This window comes from Lutra lutra, chromosome 2, assembly GCF_902655055.1.
Source record: "Lutra lutra chromosome 2, mLutLut1.2, whole genome shotgun sequence".
In the NCBI taxonomy this organism is placed as follows: domain Eukaryota; kingdom Metazoa; phylum Chordata; class Mammalia; order Carnivora; family Mustelidae; genus Lutra; species Lutra lutra.
The window spans coordinates 195,185,709-195,210,006 of record NC_062279.1 but is presented as its reverse complement, the minus strand read 5'-3'; the positions used below and the strand labels follow the sequence as shown (position 1 = coordinate 195,210,006).

The following is a 24,298-nucleotide window of genomic DNA, read 5'->3' as shown; positions in this document are numbered from 1 at the left end:
TCTTCTTTATCCATTCGTCTGTTGATGGACATCTAGGTTCTTTCCATAGTTTGGCTATTGTAGACATTGCTGCTATAAACATTCGGGTGCACGTGCCCCTTCGGATCACTACGTTTGTATCTTTAGGGTAAATACCCAGCAGTGCAATTGCTGGGTCATAGGGTAGTTCTATTTTCAACATTTTGAGGAACTTCCATGCTGTTTTCCAGAGTGGTTGCACCAGCTTGCATTCCCACCAACAGTGTAGGAGGGTTCCCCTTTCTCCGCATCCTCGCCAGCATCTGTCATTTCCTGACTTGTTAATTTTAGCCATTCTGACTGGTGTGAGGTGATATCTCATTGTGGTTTTGATTTGTATTTCCCTAATGCCGAGTGATATGGAGCACTTTTTCATGTGTCTGTTGGCCATCTGGATGTCTTCTTTGCAGAAATGTCTGTTCATGTCCTCTGCCCATTTCTTGATTGGATTATTTGTTCTTTGGGTGTTGAGTTTGCTAAGTTCTTTATAGATTTTGGACACTAGCCCTTTATCTGATATGTCATTTGCAAATATCTTCTCCCATTCTGTCAGTTGTCTTTTGGTTTTGTTAACTGTTTCCTTTGCTGTGCAAAAGCTTTTGATCTTGATAAAATCCCAATAGTTCATTTTTGTCCTTGCTTCCCTTGCCTTTGGTGATGTTCCTAGGAAGATGTTGCTGCGGCTGAGGTCGAAGAGGTTCCTGCCTGTGTTCTCCTCAAGGATTTTGATGGATTCCTTTCTCACATTGAGATCCTTCATCCATTTTGAGTCTATTTTCGTGTGTGGTATAAGGAAATGATCCAATTTCATTTTTCTGCATGTGGCTGTCCAATTTTCCCAACACCATTTATTGAAGAGGCTGTCTTTTTTCCACTGGACATTCTTTCCTGCTTTGTCGAAGATGAGTTGACCATAGAGTTGAGGGTCTATTTCTGGGCTCTCTATTCTGTTCCATTGATCTATGTGTCTGTTTTTGTGCCAGGAGATGCAACATGGGGGGTTAAGGGGGTAGGAGAAGAATAAATGTAACAAGATGGGATTGGGAGGGAGACAAACCATAAGTGACTCTTAATCTCACAAAACAAACTGAGGGTTGATGGGGGGAGGGGGGTTGGGAGGGTGGGGTGGGGTTATGGATATTGGGGAGGGTATGTGCTATGGTGAGTGCTGTGAAGTGTGTAAACCTGGTGATCCACAGACCTGTACCCCTGGGGATAAAAATATATGTTTATAAAAAATAAAATTAAAAAAAAATTATAGGCCTGTATTCTGGTGAAACTATGTTTATCATAACACATTTTAAGGATATACCAAAGATATTGGTATGGTTTTAGGACTTGGTTTCATGAAACAAATTTCTAATAATTAGATAAGGCTTTTGAATATTTTGCTGTGAATATATTACTTTTTAATATGAAGCCCTTATGTCTGGATTCTATTGTTACAGAACAAGTGTTGTGTTTGTATTATTGATGTCATTTTTAAGGTCACCAAAATACAGAAAACTATATTAAAAACAAGTATCATGTAGTATTTTTGTGAACTAAAAAGAACATATTTGAGTCCTAAATTGTACCTAATATTTCTTTATTTTGCTTTAGGTTAGGTACTTAATTACATATGATGCTTTGAAATAAGTGGGTGAAATTTTTTTATGTGTGTGTGTGTGTGTGTGCATGTATTAAATACACATACATGCAGATCTGTATACATATGGTATATAATGTATGTCATCTATGTTTATATTGTATATGTGCATAATGAGATGCTTAGTAAAATTAATTCAAAGAAGGATGCTTCATTATATATAGAAGTAGCAGGTAAATTATCTTTAGAATCGGGCATATCTGGGTTCAAATCCTAACTCCACTGCTTATGAGCTGCGTGTATGGAAAACACAGATGCACTAAATATATTTACATATATATTTATGTGCTATATATTTACGTATGAAGGCGTGTGCGCATGTACATTTACATATGTATTTGTGTGTCATATTATAGATAGATTTATGAACTTATATACTATTTTTACCTACTTTCTCAAAAAATAAGATAGAGTCTGCTCTAGGCAGATATAACAGCAATAGTAGGAAATGGAAATTAATGGACTGATGGCAGTGAATGAAAACAAATGATGAAGTTTAACTGAAAGAACTCAACACAGCAATCTAGGGCTACTGAAGATAATTTTCAACTAGATTGTGTTAAATCTTCTGACTGTTGCTTCCATTAATTGACTATAGACACTCACTCTAAGCAGGTGCAAATAAACCTTGCTTCCAGTATTTCTGAATGATTTTGCTGGATCACAAATTTCTCTGCCTTGTTTCACTTCTGTTATCTCTGGTGATTTTCTGCATTTACAAATATGGTATTATAACAGTCAATTATGTATAACCATGTCTTTGAAGAACACTTTAGAATTATATTTATTGTAATTCTTAGTAACTTTCACCTGCCCTAGTTCTTCCTTCTATTCACAAGAATTGGTTATTCTTGTCTCATTTTTATTCATAAGCTAGACTTGAACTTGTAATATAATTCATGAAGGGCCTTTTCAAGTTTACTCCTCTTTGGCTTTTAAATAAAAGCTAACATAAAAGTTAAAAATGGCGTTTGCCAGACTTACATACAGATTTTGTAAAACCAAGATTCCGTTATATTTTTAATAATGGTATTGCATCTTTACCACTTGTCCAAAATGTCTTATAGAAGTTTCCTGTTTCATTGGCTTCTTGATTGATTGGATCTTTGTTTTTTTTTGTTTTTTTTTTGTTTTTTTTTTTTTCCCTTGGTCACCTACATGTGCTTGTTCTCTTTCTAGTTACAGAGGATACAAAGACAAATGAGGCCACTCACTGTACTCAAGAGTTATATAGTCTGGGAAGCAGGTAAATAGATTTGCAGAGGAATGGTTTCACTTTCTGTATCTGAGGTATATAATATTTCCCCCAAATAATTTATTTTTAATATCCCAGTTTTATGATCACTCGCCAGGACATGGGTAATTGTTGATTGTAGAAGTCCAAGTGACTAGTCTCCGACACATTAGATTTTCATTAATAATATGAAAGGAGGGAAGATGAATGGAAAATTTCTGATACTAATCTTTTTCCCTCTAGGGGTCTCTTAAAAGACCCTGTGGCAGAGAAAAGGTGGGTGGTTTGAGTTTTGGGGAAAGGAATGTGCTGGGACAAAAAAGGAGAGATTTACATGAAACCCCCACATCTCTATTGTATGACTCCATGGTGCAGACAATGCTTGTTCTATTGTAACTCCTTGCAAGTTATCATGTATTTACTATTAAGTATCAAAGTTTGTGAAATACATATTTTTAAATATATATAAGGTAAAGGATAGTCATGTCCATCTGTATGATAATATTTGCCTTAAAGGGTTTAGCTGGGCATTTCTGAGTTGTGGAGAAGATTGAATTGCACCTGGCATGCGCAGAATTGCTCAAAATCTGTGGTCCATCTTACCTGTGGTGAGGCACATGCAGAGAAGTCATTACAGAGGCACTACTAATGGTTGTGCGATCGTGATTTATACTGGGGCTTTGTCCCAGAAGAAAATTTCCAGATTTCGTCAGTATGGGAGTATGTATAGGGAGTTCTCACACATTGGAATGCTCTCTTTCAGATGTGTTATGGTAGACAAAATTGTTTTGAACCATTGCTTTACGTTATGCAACTCAGAGTAGACACAGTTATCTGTGACCAAGTGGAACTTTTGTAAAATGTATCATCTTGGCCAGAATTTCTGTGTTATTGATTGATGAATGGATGGATGGATGGATGGATGGATGGATTTTTTTTTTGGTAAACATAAACACAAACCACTGTTCCAGTGAAACAAAAATATACGAGCCTTATGTCATTAGAACTTCTGATGACAAACGTATAGTGTTGTATTTTGTTGGCTTTCAAAATTTCTGTGTGATTCCTTTAAGTAAAAAATGGGCTTATGTGCAACTTTAGTATTGGCTGAAATTTTCCACAACCTGGAGAATGTGTGAGTTTGATTCCCTAAAATTAGTTTCATGGTAAGGGCCAAGGAATTAAATATCTGATAATTTTACTAATTTGGAACAGAACATCTTGATTTGGCTTTCCTCTGGACTTCAAAAGTTTGACTAGCTGTAATCATTAATCTTGTATTTTTGGTAGTTACAGGCTGTCATGTTACTGCTAGAAATTATACTATATAAAGTTACCTGATTGGAATGTTTATGAAATCAGCTGATAAGTACCACTGAGTTCTCTCTGGCTATTTTGTAGTCATAATGTTTAATTTTTCTGTTTGTTTCTACTGGCACAATTTCAGATTTTAAAGGAGTCTTGGCAGATGGCCTAAGAGAGGAGATACTTAGGGCCTTGAACTTTAATTGTACACTAGGAATCTAAACTGTTTTTTTAAATAGTCAATAATAAATGATAACTTATTATCATGATTCTTGTTGAATTAAATAATTCTTATTGTTTGCATAACTATATAAAATTAAGACCAATGGTAAGTGACAAAGGAAAAAAAAAACGAGTTATTTACATTTATGATGTGTTTATTTTGCTCCTGAAAAATGCTACATCAGACTAGTTTAGATTGTGAAAATCTTGAAGTAATTAAGAATTGAATTAAAGTTTCCACTGTATGTCTTTATTATTGTTGGTGGATTATTCTGTGGTTAAGACCTTTTATAATGTGGATTTATAAGAAGAGATTATTTTTTATGAAAAATGAGCATGAGTTATAAGAGTATATTGACCGGGGCCCCTGGGTAGCTCAGTGAGTTAAAGCCTCTGCCTTCCGCTCAGGTCATGATTCCAGGGTCCTGGGATCGAGCCCCACATCGGGCTCTCTGCTCAGCGGGGAGCCTGCTTCCCCCCTCTCTCTCTGCCTGCCTCTCTGCCTACTTGTGATTTCTGTCTGTCAAATAAGTAAATAAAAATCTTAAAAAAAAAAAAGAATATATTGACCTAATTACTATTTATCCACCTATAAAACTCAATGACATACCTTTAGTTGAGGTTTAATATGGATAAACAAGACTGAAAATTATATATCAGACTATATTTCCTTGAATATAATATAACTGAATAATACCATGCTGATTAAAGTTTTCCAATGTGCCGCATTATTTACTAGATATAACTTCATTTTACTTTAAAAGGGTACTATAGAAATTGTTGAAACCCTGTTTCTCATAAAATGGATACTGTGATTATTGAGATTAAATAATCATTGACGTGAAGTCCACTTTGTATACTACAAATTCTATTAGAGGGTAGTAAGCAATAAATGGAAAACACATTGTATGATAATTTATTTGATGTGGGATTAATTTCATTATCAGACAGAGGCAAGTTGTCATTTTACACATTGTTATATTTAATATTTGTTTTTGTAATTTGCATGATTGTTTTGGAAAATGATGACAATAAATGCCAGTGCATAGTTCTCTATTTTTATTATTCCCATTTTTTTCTAATTAAAATCATTGTGAATATGACTTCAAAATGATATCTGAAGCATATGGTTTAATACTATGAAGACTGATCATGCCAAAAATTACTTCTTTGCAATTAAGTTCCTTTTCTTTCCCACTGAAAACAATTAATTTTCAATATCTTACAATTTTTAAGTCTGAAAAAAAAAACACAAAAAAACATGTTCTACCTAATGGGACATTTTAGTTCATAGGTTCTTTAAAAAACAAAAAACAAACAAAAAAAAACCACACACACACAAAAAACAAGGATATCATGTCTCTAGAACTACTGACATTTAAAGCCAGGTTTTTGTGGAATGGTCTTTCAAATCTTCACTAAGATCATATATCAAAAGATCCAGTCACAGGTTCTTAAGATGAAGTGATTGTAGGTTTTGTCTGAATGAACAGATTGAATTTTTATTTGAGAAAGAAACCACTAAATATCCTCTTTCTTTAGAAGAGAGCATGGATACCAGGTGTGTTGAGAAGGCACTGCACTTATTTTCCTTGTCCCATGGTATCAAATGATAATGTGTTGATACGTATATATTAATTATAGAATAAGTGTTTATATATATACATATGTGTATAATTTATATCCTCTATATAATATAGAATACAAGATATATGGTATAACATTTAGTGGATGTGTATGTATTTCAAAATATCTGCCTTTTCCATTTTAACAACTTTAGATATCTTTTTTAACTTTCAATATATTTATAATTTAATTCAATAGTATTTCTCACTTATTTAAAAAAATATAGTTACTAGACTTATTTTCTTAGTTCCAAATAATAGATATGTACGCTAAAACTCTAAAACTGATGTAGTTTCTGCTCTTCTCAGGCACTGTTCTCAGCACTATCCAAATATTAACTCAAATGCTCTAAATGCTCAGTTTGATGCATTTTTGTCATTTTGGGGAGAGGTCTAGTATGTTTGCAGTGTGCCAGCCTAATTATGGAAGTAGAAATGGCTCAAAGTGACCCACAGTGTGGACATTCCTGTCCAACAGATGGCACCAATACAAGATTGGGATCCAACGGGAATTATGAAATAGCCTCAGTTTATTTAACTTCAGGATGATTCAAGTTCAACAGATCATGGTCATACTTGCTCATGATAAGAGGATAGAAAATGATATAGTGTCAGTTTGTTAGTGATTAGCTTATCTAGTGTTCTTCCTATTTTACCTTCATTCTATTTTGCGTGAATTTATTGAAAAATTTGCTATTTAGTTTTATTAGAATTGATTTTAAGTTATGAATCTATTATAACTTATTGTACATTTGCAACTTTCCTTTATATTGTACCATCAAAGTGTGGTGCAGTACAAAGGAAAAAAAATCAAGTCCACAGAGAGAGATTGTGGTCATTCATTTTCATAATATTTATTTCAGTCTACACAAGGAACAAAGACATAATTACCCATTCTTAGAAGAAATTACTCGAGGCATGGAAGATTTGAAAGAGAGTCTAATTAGGAGAAAAATCATGGTATAGTCAACACGGATGGAAGCAGTCATAAGTTATAAGAAGTTGTCATTTCCAACATACACAGACACAAACATGTACACTTTAGCAGCCTTATTGCTATAAAACTGATGTATAAGAGACTGCCCAGACAGCACACAATTTGATAAATTTTAATGTTTGTATACATCTATGAAATATCACCACAAACAAGACAGTGAGCATATCCACTTCTCCCAAGTTTCCTCATGTCTTTTGGTAAGCCAGTTAAAAAAAAAATGCATACAATATGTCTTCATTTATTTAACACTCTAAAAAATGCAAACAGATCTATTGCAACAGAAAGAAAATCGTTGTCCCTTTGCATTCTTACTCACAAAAGACTTTAAGGATCTAGTATCGTCCAGAGACTGTTCTAATGACTAACCAGGTCTAATGAAAAAGACACAAGACTTTTCAGATTTTATGGAGATTATACTCTTGTTGGACTTAACTAGATTCCATGTAAAATGAGCAAACAAAGCAGTTTACATAAACTACTACTGGATCAGGAAACCATCAAATATAAGAAGAATAATACCCAAATGAAGAAAGGCAAATACGGTAACAGGGACCAGGAGATAACAGTAACAGTGAGCTGAAGGTTCAAGACAACAGCAGTTCACAAGACATCAACACTGACCCAGCTTCTGACTTCAGCTTATTAAGTTTATATAATTTTATTAAATGAATAATGAATCCTAGCATAGTTTACCTTCAGTCATTCCCAAACTTCACTAGTAAAATGATTCAATTAGAGACTATTTATTAAAAGTAGGGAATCCTTGACCTGAGTCTGGCCACTTGAGTCAGAATTTCCTGGAAAGAAACCTAATAATCTGTTTTTCTTTTTTTAAATTAATATTATTTATGTATGTATTTATTTGACAGAGAAATAGAGAGCACAAGTAGGCAGAGCAGCAGGCAGAGGGTGAGGCAGAAGCAGGCTCTCTGCTGAGCAGGGAGCCTAATGTGGGGCTCAATCCCAGGACCCTGGGATCATGACCTGAGCCTAAGGCAGCTGCTTAACTGACTGAGCCACCCACGCACCCCAATAATCTGTATTTTTAGGAAGAACTGGCCCAGACCTGCCTGGATGACAAGCTCCTAAACATGGTGAATAGTGCATGGCAGAGATAAGTGGTGGGTTCCAGCTGGCAGATAGTGACAACCCACCTGGTCACACTTTGACCTTGGAATGAAATACTAGATATTGTATTTTTTTTTAAAGTTGTGTGCAAAAAAACTAATACATTATTCATGTGGAGGGACTTTTGTAGGAAAATGAAAGAAGTGCCATCTGGGAAAGTTTTAACACATTCATAGACTGTCACAGACTGAGGATTTCAGTGTTGTCTACTTTTCTCAAAGCCTTAAGACCCCAAATAGAGGTAAATAAGTCAAATGCATGAAGATATGTTATTTTTTAATTTTATTTTTTGGAGATACATTATTTTTTAAATACAAGTAACCAATAGGTGACTCGACCTATAATTTATTTTTGTCTACACAAATAGGATTGGTTACAGTGATGGATGAATGGTATTTTTTTCTTCCATTTAACACAATAAAGGTTTATGTTTTCATCAACCTCTTTTAAGGACATTTTTATATACATTTTATACTAAGTGAACTATTAGTCATTTTGACAGTTAAAAATTCAACACATTTTCATGCAATAAAAATCTATGATTATCAAGGAAGTTTACCTATAGCTATTTTACTGTGGATTCATGAAATTCACTAGACATAGAATATAAAGACATCTTATCTCTATTGGTACTTGGGCTTTAGTTAGAGCAGTGACAAGTTCAGAAAAGATGCTACAAATAATTTTGATTCATGCATGTTGGAGGGCTAAGGAGTTATGGAGAATCCATCATTGAAGTCTTCTTATACAATTGTCTGCTATTTTACAACTGATGTTATTACAAACAGTATTTTTGGGGCACTAACCTTATACTTGGTATTATACGTATAGAATCATATTTCAACCTTACAAAGAGATGAATTTTATCACAATTACTATTTAAATATAAAAAAGGACATTCATAGAGCTTAAGTACCTAAATAGGGCCACACGGCTAGAAAATGGCTGGCTGCTAGAGGATTAGAAGTTGGTTTTCTTTGACTTTAAAGCTATGTGTGTCATGTCACTCTTTCCCATGTGGTGACAGTGTGCCTTAAACTAGGTTTCCATATTTGAAGAGTTAGGTTGTCATGCTTTACAATGATGTCACGGTTTTTTATATCATTGCTTGAGCTGTTGAGATGTTAGGGATTTCTACATTCTATCATTATCAATAAGTCAAACAGACATCGGTTAGCAATTCTTTTTTTTTTTTTTAAAGATTTTATTTATTTATTTGACAGAGAGAGATCACAAGTAGATGGAGAGGCAGGCAGAGAGAGAGAGAGGGAAGCAGGCCTCCTGCTGAGCAGAGAGCCCGATGTGGGACTCGATCCCAGGACCCTGAGATCATGACCTGAGCCGAAGGCAGCGGCTTAACCCACTGAGCCACCCAGGCGCCCCTCGGTTAGCAATTCTTTAACCACTAGACACATATACTAGAATTGAACAATTAAGTAAATGAATGGCAGGTGGAGTGCAAGTTTGCAGGTAAATAGTGTGAAAGCGAGAACAACCTGTGTAGCAACTGGTTAGAGTTGGTAACATCAGTATATACTTACGTTTGCCTTAATATACATATATATGTATATATTTATAGATATACACAGGTTGATGTAAACACATTTATTTCCCAGCTTTGTAACAGAAGAAGAAGCAATGATACCCTGTAAGAAGAAACACATCTAGATCTTGGTTTCTAAAAACATTCTCTGATAAATGAAGCCAACACTCCTAGGAGAAAGGACTGATTCTAGAATTGGGACAGTAAATGACAGATACTTAAAAAAAAAAAAAAAAACCTATCAGCGGTGGGGAGCAAACTAACAAACCCATAGTGATAGGGGATGTCAAAGAGACATAGGAGCTAACTGAAAGAGTAATCAATTGTCAAAGCTTTAACAATCTGAGTTACAAAATAAAGCATTAGATTTTATACCAAAATGTAAAAAAAAAAAATCTATGTGTCCATATTGGTATAAATATATGATTAGGGCCACCTGGGTGGCTCAATGGGTTAAGCTTTTGCCTTCGGCTCCAGTCGTGATCTCAGGGTCCTAGGATTGAGCCCCGCATCGGGCTCTCTGCTCACCAGGGAGCCTGCTTCCTCTCTCTCTCTCTGCCTGCCTCTCTGCCTACTTGTGATATCTCAGTCAAATAAATAAATAAAAATCTTTAAAAAATACATGATTAAACAAACAAACAAAACAAATAAGGAAGAATGGGCAAATCTCCTATGCAGAATAAATAATTTATGCAAATACTCCTGCCACAAGGAGGTGGAGTGTAACTCCTCACTCCTTAAGTTCAAGCTGCACATAGTGACTTCCTTCCAGAGATTACAGGAAACTGGAAAAAATAATAATTTTATGGTGGAGAAACCTGATTAACACTACTACCATCAGGCAAACAAGGTTAACCTAATAGTGATGTTATGCTGATAGTGTGTATCCTTAATATGACGTAATGAAATGGAGTTTTACCCTTCTAGTCTTTCCCCCAAAACTCGTAACTCCAGTCTAATCATGAGAAAAACATCACACCAATAACAATCGAGAGATAGTCTAATACTTAACCAGTCAAAATGTCAAGATCACAAACTCAGTCTGAGAAAGTATTACAACGAAGAGGATCCTAAGATGTGTTGACTATGCCTGGTAATATGGTATGTTGGATGGAATCTTGGGACAGATAAAGGGTAATAGGTAAAAACTAAGTAAGTGGACTTTAGTTAATAATAATGTGTCAATATTTTCATTAATTGTGACAGATGTATTATATATGCTACTGTAAGATATTCCTAATAAGAGACACTAGGTGTGGGATATATGGGAAATTTTTATACTCTCTTCATAATCTTTCTATAAGTGTAAAACTATTTTAAACTAAAAAAAAAAAAAAAAGAGTTGAGCAAACAGACAAAAACATTAGCCTATGGGAATGGGAACTATTTCTAGCCTGATAGATGACCATCTTGCATATTACACTGGTACTTAAAGATCATCTCCACTATAGAAGCTGTAATGCAGAAACAATTTGGAATGTTTCCACAGATCCAAAATGTGAAATGCAGAATTTACGTAAATTATTTTGTTCTAATCACAACTTGATTTCGTTAGTATTTTTGTGATTCCTACCTTCTTCCAGTAATGGTTGTATGATTTAACATCATCCAACAAAATTTCACAAGCAGAAATGCTCTAAGTCATCATTCTCATTTTGTTCCTGGCTCACTTAATAAAAGTTTCAGCGGGTAGAGTGAAAGGTATCACTGGGGAAGAGGACTAAGATAAATTAAACATGCCCTTGATGCTGACAAATCTGGTTACAGTTGTTTTAATGTGCATAATATCCATAGAATACTTTACAAAAGTAAAGCACTGCCATTCACAATTTGTACATCATCATTACGTCCTTGGGAGCTGTCAGTGGTCCCCACTTTCATCAGCTTTACCCGAATGAGGCAGAGATGGTATTGTCAGAGAGGAATCGTTTCATTGAAGTTTGTTCCTGAACTATTCTAACCTGAGTATGGTCTTCTCTCTCCATCCTGACCAAGCTTTAAAGAATACCTTTTAGCCTCTGAGAAAACTGAGTTTGAAAAACAATGTTTTTTGTTTTGTATTGTTTTGTTTTAAATCAAGCAGTCTTTGAAAGCTACATGATTTCTGTTTAACTTTAATGGATGTAAGTAAATAACAAAGTATTCCACTTCAAACTGGTTATATATGTTAATATTTATTTGATAGCTTCACTTTGAAATGGTTAATTATTTTATTAAAGCATTGAGTTTTTTTTAAAGATTTTATTTATTTATTAGAGAGAGGGGGGAGAGAGAGAGAGCATAAGTACAGCAGTGTGAGGAGGGGCGGAGGCAGAGGGAGAAACAGATTTCCACTGAGCAGGGAGCCCAATGCAGGGCTCAATCCCAGGACCCCAGGATCAGGTTCAGGATCATGACCTGAGCCAAAAGCAGATGCCTAACTGAGCCACCCAGGTGCCCCAAAGAATTGTTTTAAAATAAAACACAAATCCCCAAATAAGATCCTATCCTATGCTTATGAAGCAAACTGTTTTGAATGATACATTATGTATTTTCCATTCATTCAGTCATGCACCCATTCAAAAAATATTTCTTAAGTTTTTAGATACCAAGTAATTTTCTGGTAATTTTTTTATAGTAGAGAACTAAACCAAATTAATCCCTACCTTCATGGAGCATACTTTTTTAAATTTTTAAAAAGATTTTATTTATTTATTTTTGAGAGAGAGAGAGAGAGAGAGATCACAAGCAGATGAGGCAAGCGGAAGGAGAGGGAGAAGCAGGCAGGGAGCCAGATATGGGGCTCTATCCCAGGATGCCAGGATCCTGACCGGAGCAGAAGGCAGACACTTAAATGACTGAGCCACCTAGGTGTCCCTGGAGCATACATGTTAAATTCAATTCATGAATAGAAAAGTGGCCCTACCATCAACTTGTTACTGTTTCTACTTGAGTATATTTGCTACATTGCTACAGATACTGTATGAACTATGGGGCCCATAGCTTGCTCTTTCTTGTTTCCATGTCTTCTTGATGCTCTGTCCATAGTGGCAAATACAAGAGGACTTTTCCCTCACTAGGAAATCAATCGAAACTTTGACCCTATATAAAAATATGACTGTGAAAATTACCAGTCAATTACAATTTCCATACAGATAAACAAAATGCAATTTCAAGATAATTTTAGACAATTCGGTTTTATATGCACAGTATGTGTTCTGTAGTATGTAGAAAATTCTGAGGAACTGGACATATTTAAGAAAACAAGATAAAGCTGAAAATATGAACCCTCTGAGCCCGAGTATCACAAAATTCTGTGATTGAAAGAATAAAAGTACACATTGAAGTACCAAAGTCATTATCACCCTGTTGGTATATAAAACACTAGACAGCTAATTTTTCTCTCCTACAGGTCATATCTGTTTTTATTTATTTTAGTTTTATTAAAAGACATACTTGACCCTTGAGTTTCATAGTTAATTTTGTTGACATTTAAAGTAATTTTTATTTTAAAAGGCTTAAACCTTTTAAAAGATTTTGTATGTATTACTTTGATTTTTACCATTCATTCCATACATACTTATTGGACCCTCCTCTGTCTCAGGCATTGTTTTAGATCCAGGAATTTAGCAGTGAATAAAATAAACAATATCCCTGTCCTCATAAAAATTACATTCTACTTGAGAGGATCGAAAAAAGCAAATTTGTATTTCAGTATGTATATCAGGTAGTGCAAGGGCAAGAGTTAAGGAGAAAAATAAAACCCCGAAGGAGCAGAGGGCATGGTGAGGAGGGGGGGGAAGGTGGGGATAGTTACCTCAGTCAGGGTGGACAGGAAAGGAGAAAACCATAGGAGAAGGAGAGACCCCTGAGAAGTCAGGGTGAGAAACTTGTACAAAGATAGAATGATGGAATGATAAAATGCTTGTACAAAGGTCTTTGGCCAAAGTGTGTCTGAAGTTGCCTAAGAACAGAAAGCCAGGGCACAGTTAGCAGGAGATGAAGTGAGAAAAGATGCAAGGTGCCAGACCATGTTGATCCTTGTATGCAATTCTGGATTTGTCTTCTACTCTTGAGTGAATAAATTATATATATATGTATATATATACACACATATATATACACACACATATATATGCATATATAGACACACCTATATAATGCTATGTAATATATTATCTATATGTGTGATATTTTATCTATATACATTCTACATATATAAATTATATATAATTAATATATATGTAATTTAATCTCACCACATGTTTAATACTGTTCAGTTAGGGCTATACACTACTCACTATCACTGGCATTTTTTCTACCTTATATGTGCATTATAATATACATAATATATACATATTATATAATATACATTATTACTCTCTCTCTACACACACACACACACACACACACACACACCATCCACTAGTGCATGATGGTTTCTCCTAATCAAAGCTAAAAATTACACAAATAAAGATCATCTACATCAAGAAAAATATTAGTCAATACATATTTGTATTGTCAAACCCAGGATCTATACAAATCTCTACAGATTGACAAAACAGATGTTGAATCAAATATTCATATGTTTGAAATCCAGACACATTAAAATAGCACAGATTTTTTTTTTCATCAAAAAAGTCATTCAATAGGCCCTGACAGATAGCAATGAACATCATAAGTATTTGTGACTTCTAATAAAATACTTGGAGAGCTGGAAATGAAAGAAAATGTTTCTTTTTTATTAAACAATAACTGACATGCAATATTATATTAGTTTCAGGTGCACAAGATAGTGAGTTAATATTTTTTATACATTACAAAATGATCATCATGATAGGTCGTTATCATCTGTCACCATACGAAATTGTTGCTGTATTATTGATTCTATTCCCTATGCTGTACATTACATCTCTAACTTATTTATTTTATAACTGTAAGTTGATACCTCCCAATCCCCTTCTCCTATTTCATCTGTCTTCCCCTCTCCCAGCTCTCTGGCAACAGCTAGTTTATTTTCAGTAACTGTGATTCTATTTCTGTTTTGTTAGTTTGTTTTGTTTTTTTTTCAGCTCCACATATAAGTGAAATTATATAGTACTTGTCTTTCTCTGTAGGACTTATTTCACTTGGTATACTACCTATTAGATCCATCCATGTTGTCATAAGATTTAGTTGTTTTTGTTTTTGTGTTTTTTTTGTGGCTAAGTAATATCCCGTTGTGTATATGTGTGGTTGGATGAGTGTATTTCTACAGGTATATAACATATATATCACATAAGTATATACAGTATCCTATATTTCTATTTATCTATTGATGGATACTTTGGTTCCTTCCATGTCTTGGCTATTATAAATAATCTGCAATGAACATAGGGGTATATATATCTTGTGAAATTAGTGTTTTCATTCTTTTTTGGAAAGATGCCCAGAAGAGGAATTGCTAGATGCTATAGTAGTTTTATTTTTAATTTTTTGAGGACTCTCCATTTTGTTTTCATAGCAGCTGGACCAGCTTCTCCACCAACAGTGCTCAAGGGTTCCCTTTTGTTCACATCCTTGTCAACACTTGTTATTTCTTGTCTTTGTGATAATACTCACTCTGACAGGTGTGAGGCAGTGTCTTATTGTGGTTTTGATTTGCATTTTTCTGGTGATTAGTGACACCGAGCATCTTTTCATATGCCTGTTGACAGGCATATCTATGTGTCCTCTTTGGAAAAATATTTACTCAGATCCTCTGCCCATTTTTTAAATCAGGTATTTTTTGTTATTGTTGTTGTTATTGAGTTGTATGAATTCTTTATATATTTTGATATCAACTATAAAATACATGGTTTTCAAATATCTTCTATCATTCAGTATGTTGCCTTTTCATTTTGTCAATGATTTCCTTAACTATGCAAAGGTTAGTTTGATGCAGTCCTTTTTTTTTTTAATAGATTTTTGCTTTTGTTGTTTTTGCCAGAGAAGTCATATCTAAAAAAATATCACAAGAAGAGTGTCAAAGAGATTACTGCCTATATTTCTTCTAGTTTTAATTTTTTAAGTTTTTAGGTTTCGAATCTTACATTCAAGTCTTTGATTCATTTTAAATTAATTTTCATGTATAACATAATAGTCCAGTTTCATTCTTTCCCGTGTGACAGTGCAATTTTCTGAACATTACTTATTGAAAAAACTGTTCTTCTCCCATTGTATGTTCTTCCTTCATTTATCATAAATTAATTGGCCATATATCTGTGGGTTTATATCTGGACTTTCTATTCTATCCATTCCATAGTCTATGTGTCTGTTTTTCTTCCAATATCATACTATTTTGATTACTATAGCCTAGAAGTATAGTTTGAGATCAAGTAGTGTGATACTCTGAGTTCTTTATTCTTTTTCAAAACTGCTTTGGCTATTTGGGTTTTTTTGTGATTCTGTACACACTTTAGGATTATTTGTTATAGTTATACAAACAATTTCATTAGTATTTTGGTAGGGTGTAGACTGAATTTGTAAATTGCTTTGGATGGTATGGACATTTAAAAAGTATTAATTCCTCCAACCCATGAGCATAGCATATCTTTCCATTTATTTGTGTTGTCTTTAATTTCTTTCTTCAGTGTCCATAGTTTTCAGAATACAGGTCTTTCATGTCTTTGGTTAAATTTATTCCTAGATATATATCCTTTCTAATGTATTTGTAAATGTGATTGTCCTTTTAATTTCTATTTCTGTTAGTTCTTTATTAAAGTATAGAAACACAACAGATTTCTGTATATTAATTTTGTATCCTGCAACTTGACTAAAATAATTTATTAATTTTGGCAGGTTTTTTGGTAGAGTCTTTAGCTTTATATATATATACCATATATATATATATGGTATCATGTTATCTGCAAATAATGATGCTTTTACTTTCTTCCAATTTGGATGCTTTTATTTCTTTTTCTTGCCTAATTGCTGTGGCTAGGAATTCTAATATTATATTGTGGGAGTGCACATTTTTTCCTTGTTCCTTAGAGGAAAAACTTTCAGATTAAGAAATTTTTTTTTTCAGATTAGGAAAATTTTTATCTTATCTACTATTATTTTCAAGAAATACTGCAAGTTTAATAATATATTTTGGAAAGCAACCCCCACTATATTTAACTGATGATTTTATTAATGACTATAGCACCCACATGATTAAAAAAGTAAAGAGCCTAAATGTTGTGAAAAAGTGGTTTTATGTATATATATACATACATATATATACATATAATATAAAATCATGTGAACTAGCATAATAGGATATATGTTATGCAGTGCCAATAACTTTAGAAACATGGACGATATATAAGGTCATCAGGAATATCTTTATTCTGTAAGAAAAATAAGATAGTTCATTTATGTTTCTAAACTTCATAGAGAAAATGTACACTTAACGATTCTATATGACTATAGTTTTAAGAAAATTCTCAGGATATTTGATTTATATTTGTAAAACATTTTATAATCTCTAGAACTTTTTATTATGTAAAGAAAGTAAAATTGTTTTTAGGTTAAAAGAAAGTTTAATTGTTTATGTAGTTCTTGTTAAATTGTTAATGTAGTATTATGCTACATTATATCTCATTGTAATTTCAGGGCTCTGTTAATCCTGCAACTCTGTATTTACACTATTTTGCAGCTCCCTCTCCAGTCACCAATGTGAAAAAGGGGAAGATTGCAAAAAACAGCATCTCTTTGTCTTGGCAAGAGCCAGATCGTCCAAATGGAATCATCCTAGAGTACGAAATCAAATATTTTGAAAAGGTAAGAATAATAAGATAAAGAATGTCCTTTTATCTTCTTCGGCTTCTTTTTCTTTTTTCACTTTAGCAACTGCAATTATCCAATTTTTAGAAAAGCATGTTGCAATTTTATGTGTAAATCAATGACAATTGATTCTGCGGTCATGATTATGGAGGCCAGAAATGTAGAGGGAGTACTCTGTTCTGCTACTGACAGATAGTTTGTGCGGCCGGACTACTGCCACATAGTCTAACATCAGCTTAACTAGGTTTCACAGCATTAGAAGATGAAGTCATAGAACATTTTGAAAGTGTTTTTTTTTTTTTAAAGATTTTATTTATTTATTTGACAGAGAGATCACAAGCAGGCAGAGAGGCAGGCAGAGAGAGAGGAGGAAGCAGGCTCCCTGCTGAGCAGAGAGCCCGATGCGGGGCTCGATCCCAGGACTCTGAGATCATGACCTGAGCATAAGGCAGCGGCTTAACCCACTGAGCCACCCAGGCGCCCCTTGAAAGTGTTTTAACTGCTTCAGTTCTTGAACTTCAGTCCCGACTGCCGTGTACTACAAGGAAAAATACATATGGCTATAGCCATTAACCCTGCCTAATACCTATGCTCTTAAGGAGGTATGGGTAGATCAGATGTGAATATAAAGCATAATTTTAAAATCCGTATAAAGAACTGATACTGTATTATAAACTGCATTTTATTTATTTATTTTTAAAGATTTTATTTAGGGGCGCCTGGGTGGCTCAGTGGGTTAAGCCGCTGCCTTCAGCTCAGGTCATGATCTCAGGGTCCTGGGATCGAGCCCCGCATCGGGGTCTCTTCTCAGCGGGGAGCCTGCTTCTCTCTCTCTCTCTCTCTCTCTGCCTGCCTCTCTGTCTACTTGTGATCTCTCTCTGTCAAATAAATAAATAAAATCTTTAAAAAAATAAATAAAGATTTTATTTATTTATTTGACAGAGAGAGAGAAGTCACAAGTAGGCAGAGAGGCAGGCAGAGAGAAAGGGGGAAGCAGGCTCCCTGAAGAGCAGAGAGCCCAATGCAGGGCTCGATCCCAGGACCCTGAGATCATGACCTGAGCGGAAGGCAGAGGCTTTAACCCACTGAGCCACCCAGGTGCCCTATAAACTGCATTTTAAAATGAGAAGACATAAAAGCAAAAATGTACGCCTCCCATTTCCTACATTTTCTTAATTTCTTCTTTCTGGAGTTGTCTCTTAGGTCTACTCTTGCATGTTTTTCCATAAAAGTTCTTGAGTTTTAAAGACAGTAATTAGAGGTGCCTGGTTGATGCCCCTAATTGGTTAAGCGACTGCCTTCAGCTCAGGTCATGATCTCGGGGTCCTGGGATTGAGTTCCGCATCAGGCTCCCTGCTCAGTGGGGAGCCTGCTTCTCCTTCTTCCACTCTCCCTGCTTGTGCTCTATCTCTCTCTCCGACAAATAAATAAATAAAATCCTAAAAAAAAAAAATAAATAAAGGCACCAATTATTCATTTTTCTCTTTTCTGAATCCACAACCAAGTGAGCTATTGACAAAGAAATAAGACAGATGGAAAATAAAGGTAAACGTGAATTTCTAAAGGGGAACTATAGTATATAGCTTAGATATGTAGTCACCATGGGTCTTCCTATATCTCCCACCTCCATTTTACTTTGATTTTTATACAGTCTGGATCTGAATGGCATACACTACTTAGAACAACAGGGCTTCTAACAGAGGAGATAAAGATAGACGAGTGCTCCAACGAGACTCTGACTGGTGGGTAGGGAACTCTGACTCAAGAGTATGATTCCTATGAAAGTAGGAGCAGAAAACATTACAAACATATGCAGAGAAGCAGATCCGGAAAGAAAAGGAAAAGACCCAGCCACATGTGCTCAATTGCTTTCCCTAAACTCATGGAGCCATCACTCTTTCTGTTAGAGTGAATAGTGAAGAGGTTAGGAAGAAGTTAAAAACTTTGCAATCCCAGAGAAATTGTCCTTGTTAGCACATTGGAAAAGAGAGGGGAATAAATGGTTCTCCTTGTACTGATGCAAAAATACCAGGAAAAATACTTATATTCTATTAATGAAAGTTATTTAAAAATTCAACATTTTGTGTATATGCATAGATGAAAGAGTATAGGTAATACATTGAAATACATTAAATAACGCATAGCATTATAGGGTTTTTATTTTCTAAAAATTGTTTCTTTATTCATTGATTTAACAATTACCTGTGTGAAGATAATGATAATAAAACAGTAGTGGTGGGGACAAGGGGACAGTGGAAATGTCTACATATCCTTTCTAGGTTTTGAATGCCTGTGTTAAGTTCTTATATTGATTTTATAAATAGGTAAATAAATAACAGATTATTACTTTTGAAGGATTACTCAGTAATCCGTTCTAGGAATGACTTGCTGGCAGCATTACAAATAACTATTGAATCATTAGGGAACATAAATGAAGATACTTCTATTTCATAAAGAAAAATGTATTATCAAATATATTATTCACCAAGAATGTTCTAATACAATACCTATGAGACAAAACTATGTTGGTGTAGGGGCACCTGGCTGGCTCAGTCAGTGGAGCATGCAATTCTTGGTCTTGGAATTATGAGTTCAAGACCCATGCTGGGTGTAGAGAATACTGAAAAATAAAATGTTAAAAAAAACCAAAAAACTATTTTGGGATATGGTTTACAGTATTTATTATAAAAAATAAGACAAATCGAGTAAAATATTGTGTCATTAATATTCCCTATTGATTCTTGTTTCTCTGGGAGTAGTACTCGAAACTGCATTTTAAATTCTAGAGCTCTACAATCTAAACACACCCTGTATCCAAAATAATTTGTTAAATCAAGGTTTACATCCTTATTCATTGTTTTATAAATTTTATTACTGTATACTATTGAAAAACAGGATATATATACATATGTAACATAGACTGATTTTTTGTAAGTATTCTGAGTTTCAAATTTTTATTGTAATTGAAGTTGATTTCAAAAGAAGTTGAAATGTATAATGACATTTAAAAATAATGATGTACCAGGGGTGCTGGCTGGGTTAGTCAGTGGAGCACACACTCTTGATCTTGGGGTTGTGAGTTTGAGTCCCAAATTGAGCATTGAGCCTACTTTAAAAAAATAAATTAAAAAAGGGAGTATCTAAAAAAATTTTGACTACTACTCACCAAAACTCTGTATTTGAATATATATTGTAGATGAAATAAAGTTCAACAGCAAGAAGACTAAAATTTGATGGCTTTTTTTTTTGGTATGGTTTTCCCCTAAAGCAACTAGCTGGACCAAAAGACCAAATGTCTGGTTTCTTTTTTGTTTCTGATGAAATTATCCTATTTTTTTCCCCTTATGAGTAATCTTTCATTGTTTTTACTGTTACCAGCATGTGCGTGAGTCTCATATGCATAATAATAAAAGCAAGGATTTATAATTTTTTCTTTAAGTGAAACAGTTTTTCAACAAATGATAGGCAAAGTCCTTTTCTCTTAATATTCCTTCTAATGAATTTTAACCATATTGTGGAATTATTTCCTTCATAGTTCAATTTTTTAAATTATACTTATTTCATGAAAATTTAACTTTATATTTAATATCTTACATTCAATGCTGTGTTATACATTCTATTATTTTTATAACTCAGCCTAAGAAAAAAATAACTTAGGAAATTATTTCTATATAGTCTCAGTAAATGAAGAGTAAGTTGTCCATTTATATTCCTAAAAAGCAGCAAAACCTTTATATATTATTTGGGGGAAGTTATTAACTTCTCTTGGTCAGTGTTTTCCTTTTTTTTTTTCAATACTTTTGGGGGGAAAAAAAAGAAAAGAAAAAGAGGAAGAAAAAGATAATGAGCTCTTATAGCATGTTTTGAGATGGGGGTCCTGATAGGTTTCCAGAGCTCATTTTGAACCTTCAGAGGCTACCGCCATTTTATTGGATGGCTCTTGGCCAGACACAGGTGGCAGAGCTTTCCAGGGCTTCTGCATTTGCCAGCTGGCATTACTGCCTGCCATTGCCCTGCTCTAATAGAGGTCATTGGGCCTCTCTGCTCCTGCATGGTGATGGGCTCATTGCCATCTCTTAATTAAAGGCAGAGGCAAAGGGAAGCTGCCCCTTGGCAGGGTGTTTGCCAGCTGGCTCCTTCTGCTGAAGCCCTCCCCTCCCTGCATGTGAACAGTGTTTGCTAAGCAGCTGGGGAATGTAGCTCATTTGCTCAGTGGGAGCATGAAGGCAGCAAAAGCCATTGCCCTGACCAGGATCTGGCAGCCTGGTGGTCGTGGGTGTTGAAGATGTATATATAGGGTTTGTGATAAAAAGGAAATTATAATACGACTGTGACTGAAAAGAGTGGAACAGAAGCAAATTTTGGAAGATGCTTAAGTAACTCAGAATGTGTATTTATGGTTTTCCATCCCTTCGTTGTATGCTTTGGTGAGTCCCTCTGTTACTATAGGTTTCAATTGACCCAGAAAAAGAACGCAAAATTAGAACTCAGAGAAGAAACCACTTAGACATACATGTTATTATAGAAATCAGAGTGTTGTGTGATTTTATGCAATTGTTATTAGATCATCCAATATTTCAAGGAGCAGCATGCCAGTTTCCCTATAATGCCCCCACCCCCAATCTGGCAGAAGTGTCCGCTTCTAATAATTTTACAAGACATATTAATTGTAACTTCAATAGTTAGGAGTTTACAACAAAATTTTAATTTTTTTTCTTTTTATTAAATTTACTTTAAATTTACCATCTTGCTACAGAACTCAAAGTCAAATTTACCTAGAACTGGTTATGTTGTGGAGATTTGCTGGGTGCTCCATATATCATCTCTGTCTCCGTGTCTATTGCTTACAATGCTCTTAATAAATAATTTTATCCCATTTTAAAGAAGAAAAAACTGAGGTTAAGTTGTATATTCACATTTGCACACTTCCTTAGACAATTGCATGGCTTGAATTCTAACTCTGATATTCTGTGCTTTTTTTAAAAACAAACAAACAAAAAAACCTCTTACTTTACATTATAAATGTTAATATTTTATGTAAAAATCCTAATTATATCAAATATACCAGAATCTTTAGTTTTGTCTAGATATTTAAACCAACTTCTCTTTAAACAAAATGCAGGTAATAACAAACATATATTTTATCAGTTCTTGTTGAAATTACTATTCAGTTATAGCCAAAGTGAATAGTATAATCTTACTGAGAAAGTCTTGTATATTTAGTCTTAAGCTTGAGCAGCCACAGAACATCAGTAACTACAATAGTTTATAGAAGCTATTTACCTCCTTTAAAAGGAACACATCAAGAAATTGCTTTTTTTACTGCCTTATTCCTAGCGTATAAAGGGGTCAATTAGAGTATAAAGGAGAAAGTTAATAACTGTTTGTGAATGAAGAAAATGATTGAAATTTCTTGGTAAAATTTTATAGGATTTGATGACATACTTTAAATCCTTGCAAAACTCTAGTAGTATTTCCTAAGCACTTTAAAGAATTGGCATTTTATTATTAATCTGTGCATTAAAAAATTTTTAAAAAATAGTTGTTTGCGTGGAGTGCATCAGAAAACCTATTTGCATTAGAAATTAGAACATACCTATTTATATAGAAATTTGGATGAATTTAACCCTAAGATAATACTACATGTTTGACTTTATTACATGAGGAACGGTAAAACTGCTTTAAAAAATGTTTGATAGGTTGTATATTTTAGATTGCATTGGTGATAGAATAGAATGTGATTAGCCATTGACTTTGATTTGTCAAAGTAGAAAAAATTTAAATAATAATTATGACAATTATACCATGTACTTTCTAGTTTAGTAAGTGTTTCACATGCATTACTTTTTTTCATTCTTATAACATGTCTATGAGGATATCCAGGCACCAATTTCTATCCTAACTTTACATATAAGATAATTGAGGATAAAAGTAAAAATTGACTTGCTATATTTTAGCATGTTTTCTGTGTCCACACTAAAGTCACAGCATGATATGCTGCTGTTGATTGTAAACTTCAAGGGAAAAGGAGCATGGTTTGCATTTACTTTACATTTTAATAGTATTATGAAGATTAAATAATAATCATATTCCCTATTGGGATTCTTGAGAAGTAATTGTTATATTCTTGTTTTCAATGTTTTTCTCATTTCAGAAAAAAAAAGTCCTTTACATGTTATTCCCATTAGATCTTAAAAAAAAAACAACAAAAAAAACAAAAACCCTCTCTACATGCTTCTATTAGTAAAGTAAAATTTTCTGAAATGATCTAGAAAATGATAGTTTACAATCATCAATCAAGATACTGTAAGTAAAGACCAATTCCTAAAAACGGAAAAAGATCTCTAACCATTACCTATCATTAATTCAACCTGTAATATCTATCAGAAATGTAGTAATTGTGGAAACACCTTAAGGAAAATACAAGGGTAGTTAAGAATTCACACAGAAAAATACAAGGGAAGAGAAAGTTCAGAAGAGGGACTGTGTGTTTAGATCTTTGTAGGTTTAAGATTCAGTGTGTAGGTCTAAGATTCAATGTACTAACTCAGAGGTGGGGAGAAGTTATGTATGGTTAGTGTAGACTTTGGTAGCAGTCGAAGTAGGAAGTTTACAAGCTATCTTTACAGTGATTTTTTTTTTTTAACTCCATCTCCATTCACTACTCACCCAGCTCAAATACATAAATGTGAAACAATGGAAAGCTTTTAAAAAATAAAAAATATATATTTCTTTAGTTTTTCTTTAGTAATCCTTGTTTAGACTTAATGAATTGAAATTAAAGTTCTCCAGCCAAGTCCTCATTCCTTCT

General features: G+C 33.9%; 1 protein-coding gene across 6 annotated transcripts in view; it reads left to right on the top strand.

Moving 5' to 3' along the window:
- EPHA5 (EPH receptor A5) overlaps window positions 1–24,298 on the top strand; it is a 356,553-nt gene that overhangs the window by 238,036 nt on the left and 94,219 nt on the right. For 5 of the 6 annotated variants that reach the window (XM_047719425.1, XM_047719424.1, XM_047719422.1 and 2 more), the window contains one exon: window positions 17,360–17,484. In XM_047719425.1, coding sequence (XP_047575381.1) covers window positions 17,360–17,484 — 125 coding nt within the window. Of the gene's footprint in view, window positions 1–17,359; window positions 17,485–24,298 lie in introns of those variants that run through there. The other variant, XR_007125337.1, reaches the window with a different exon arrangement.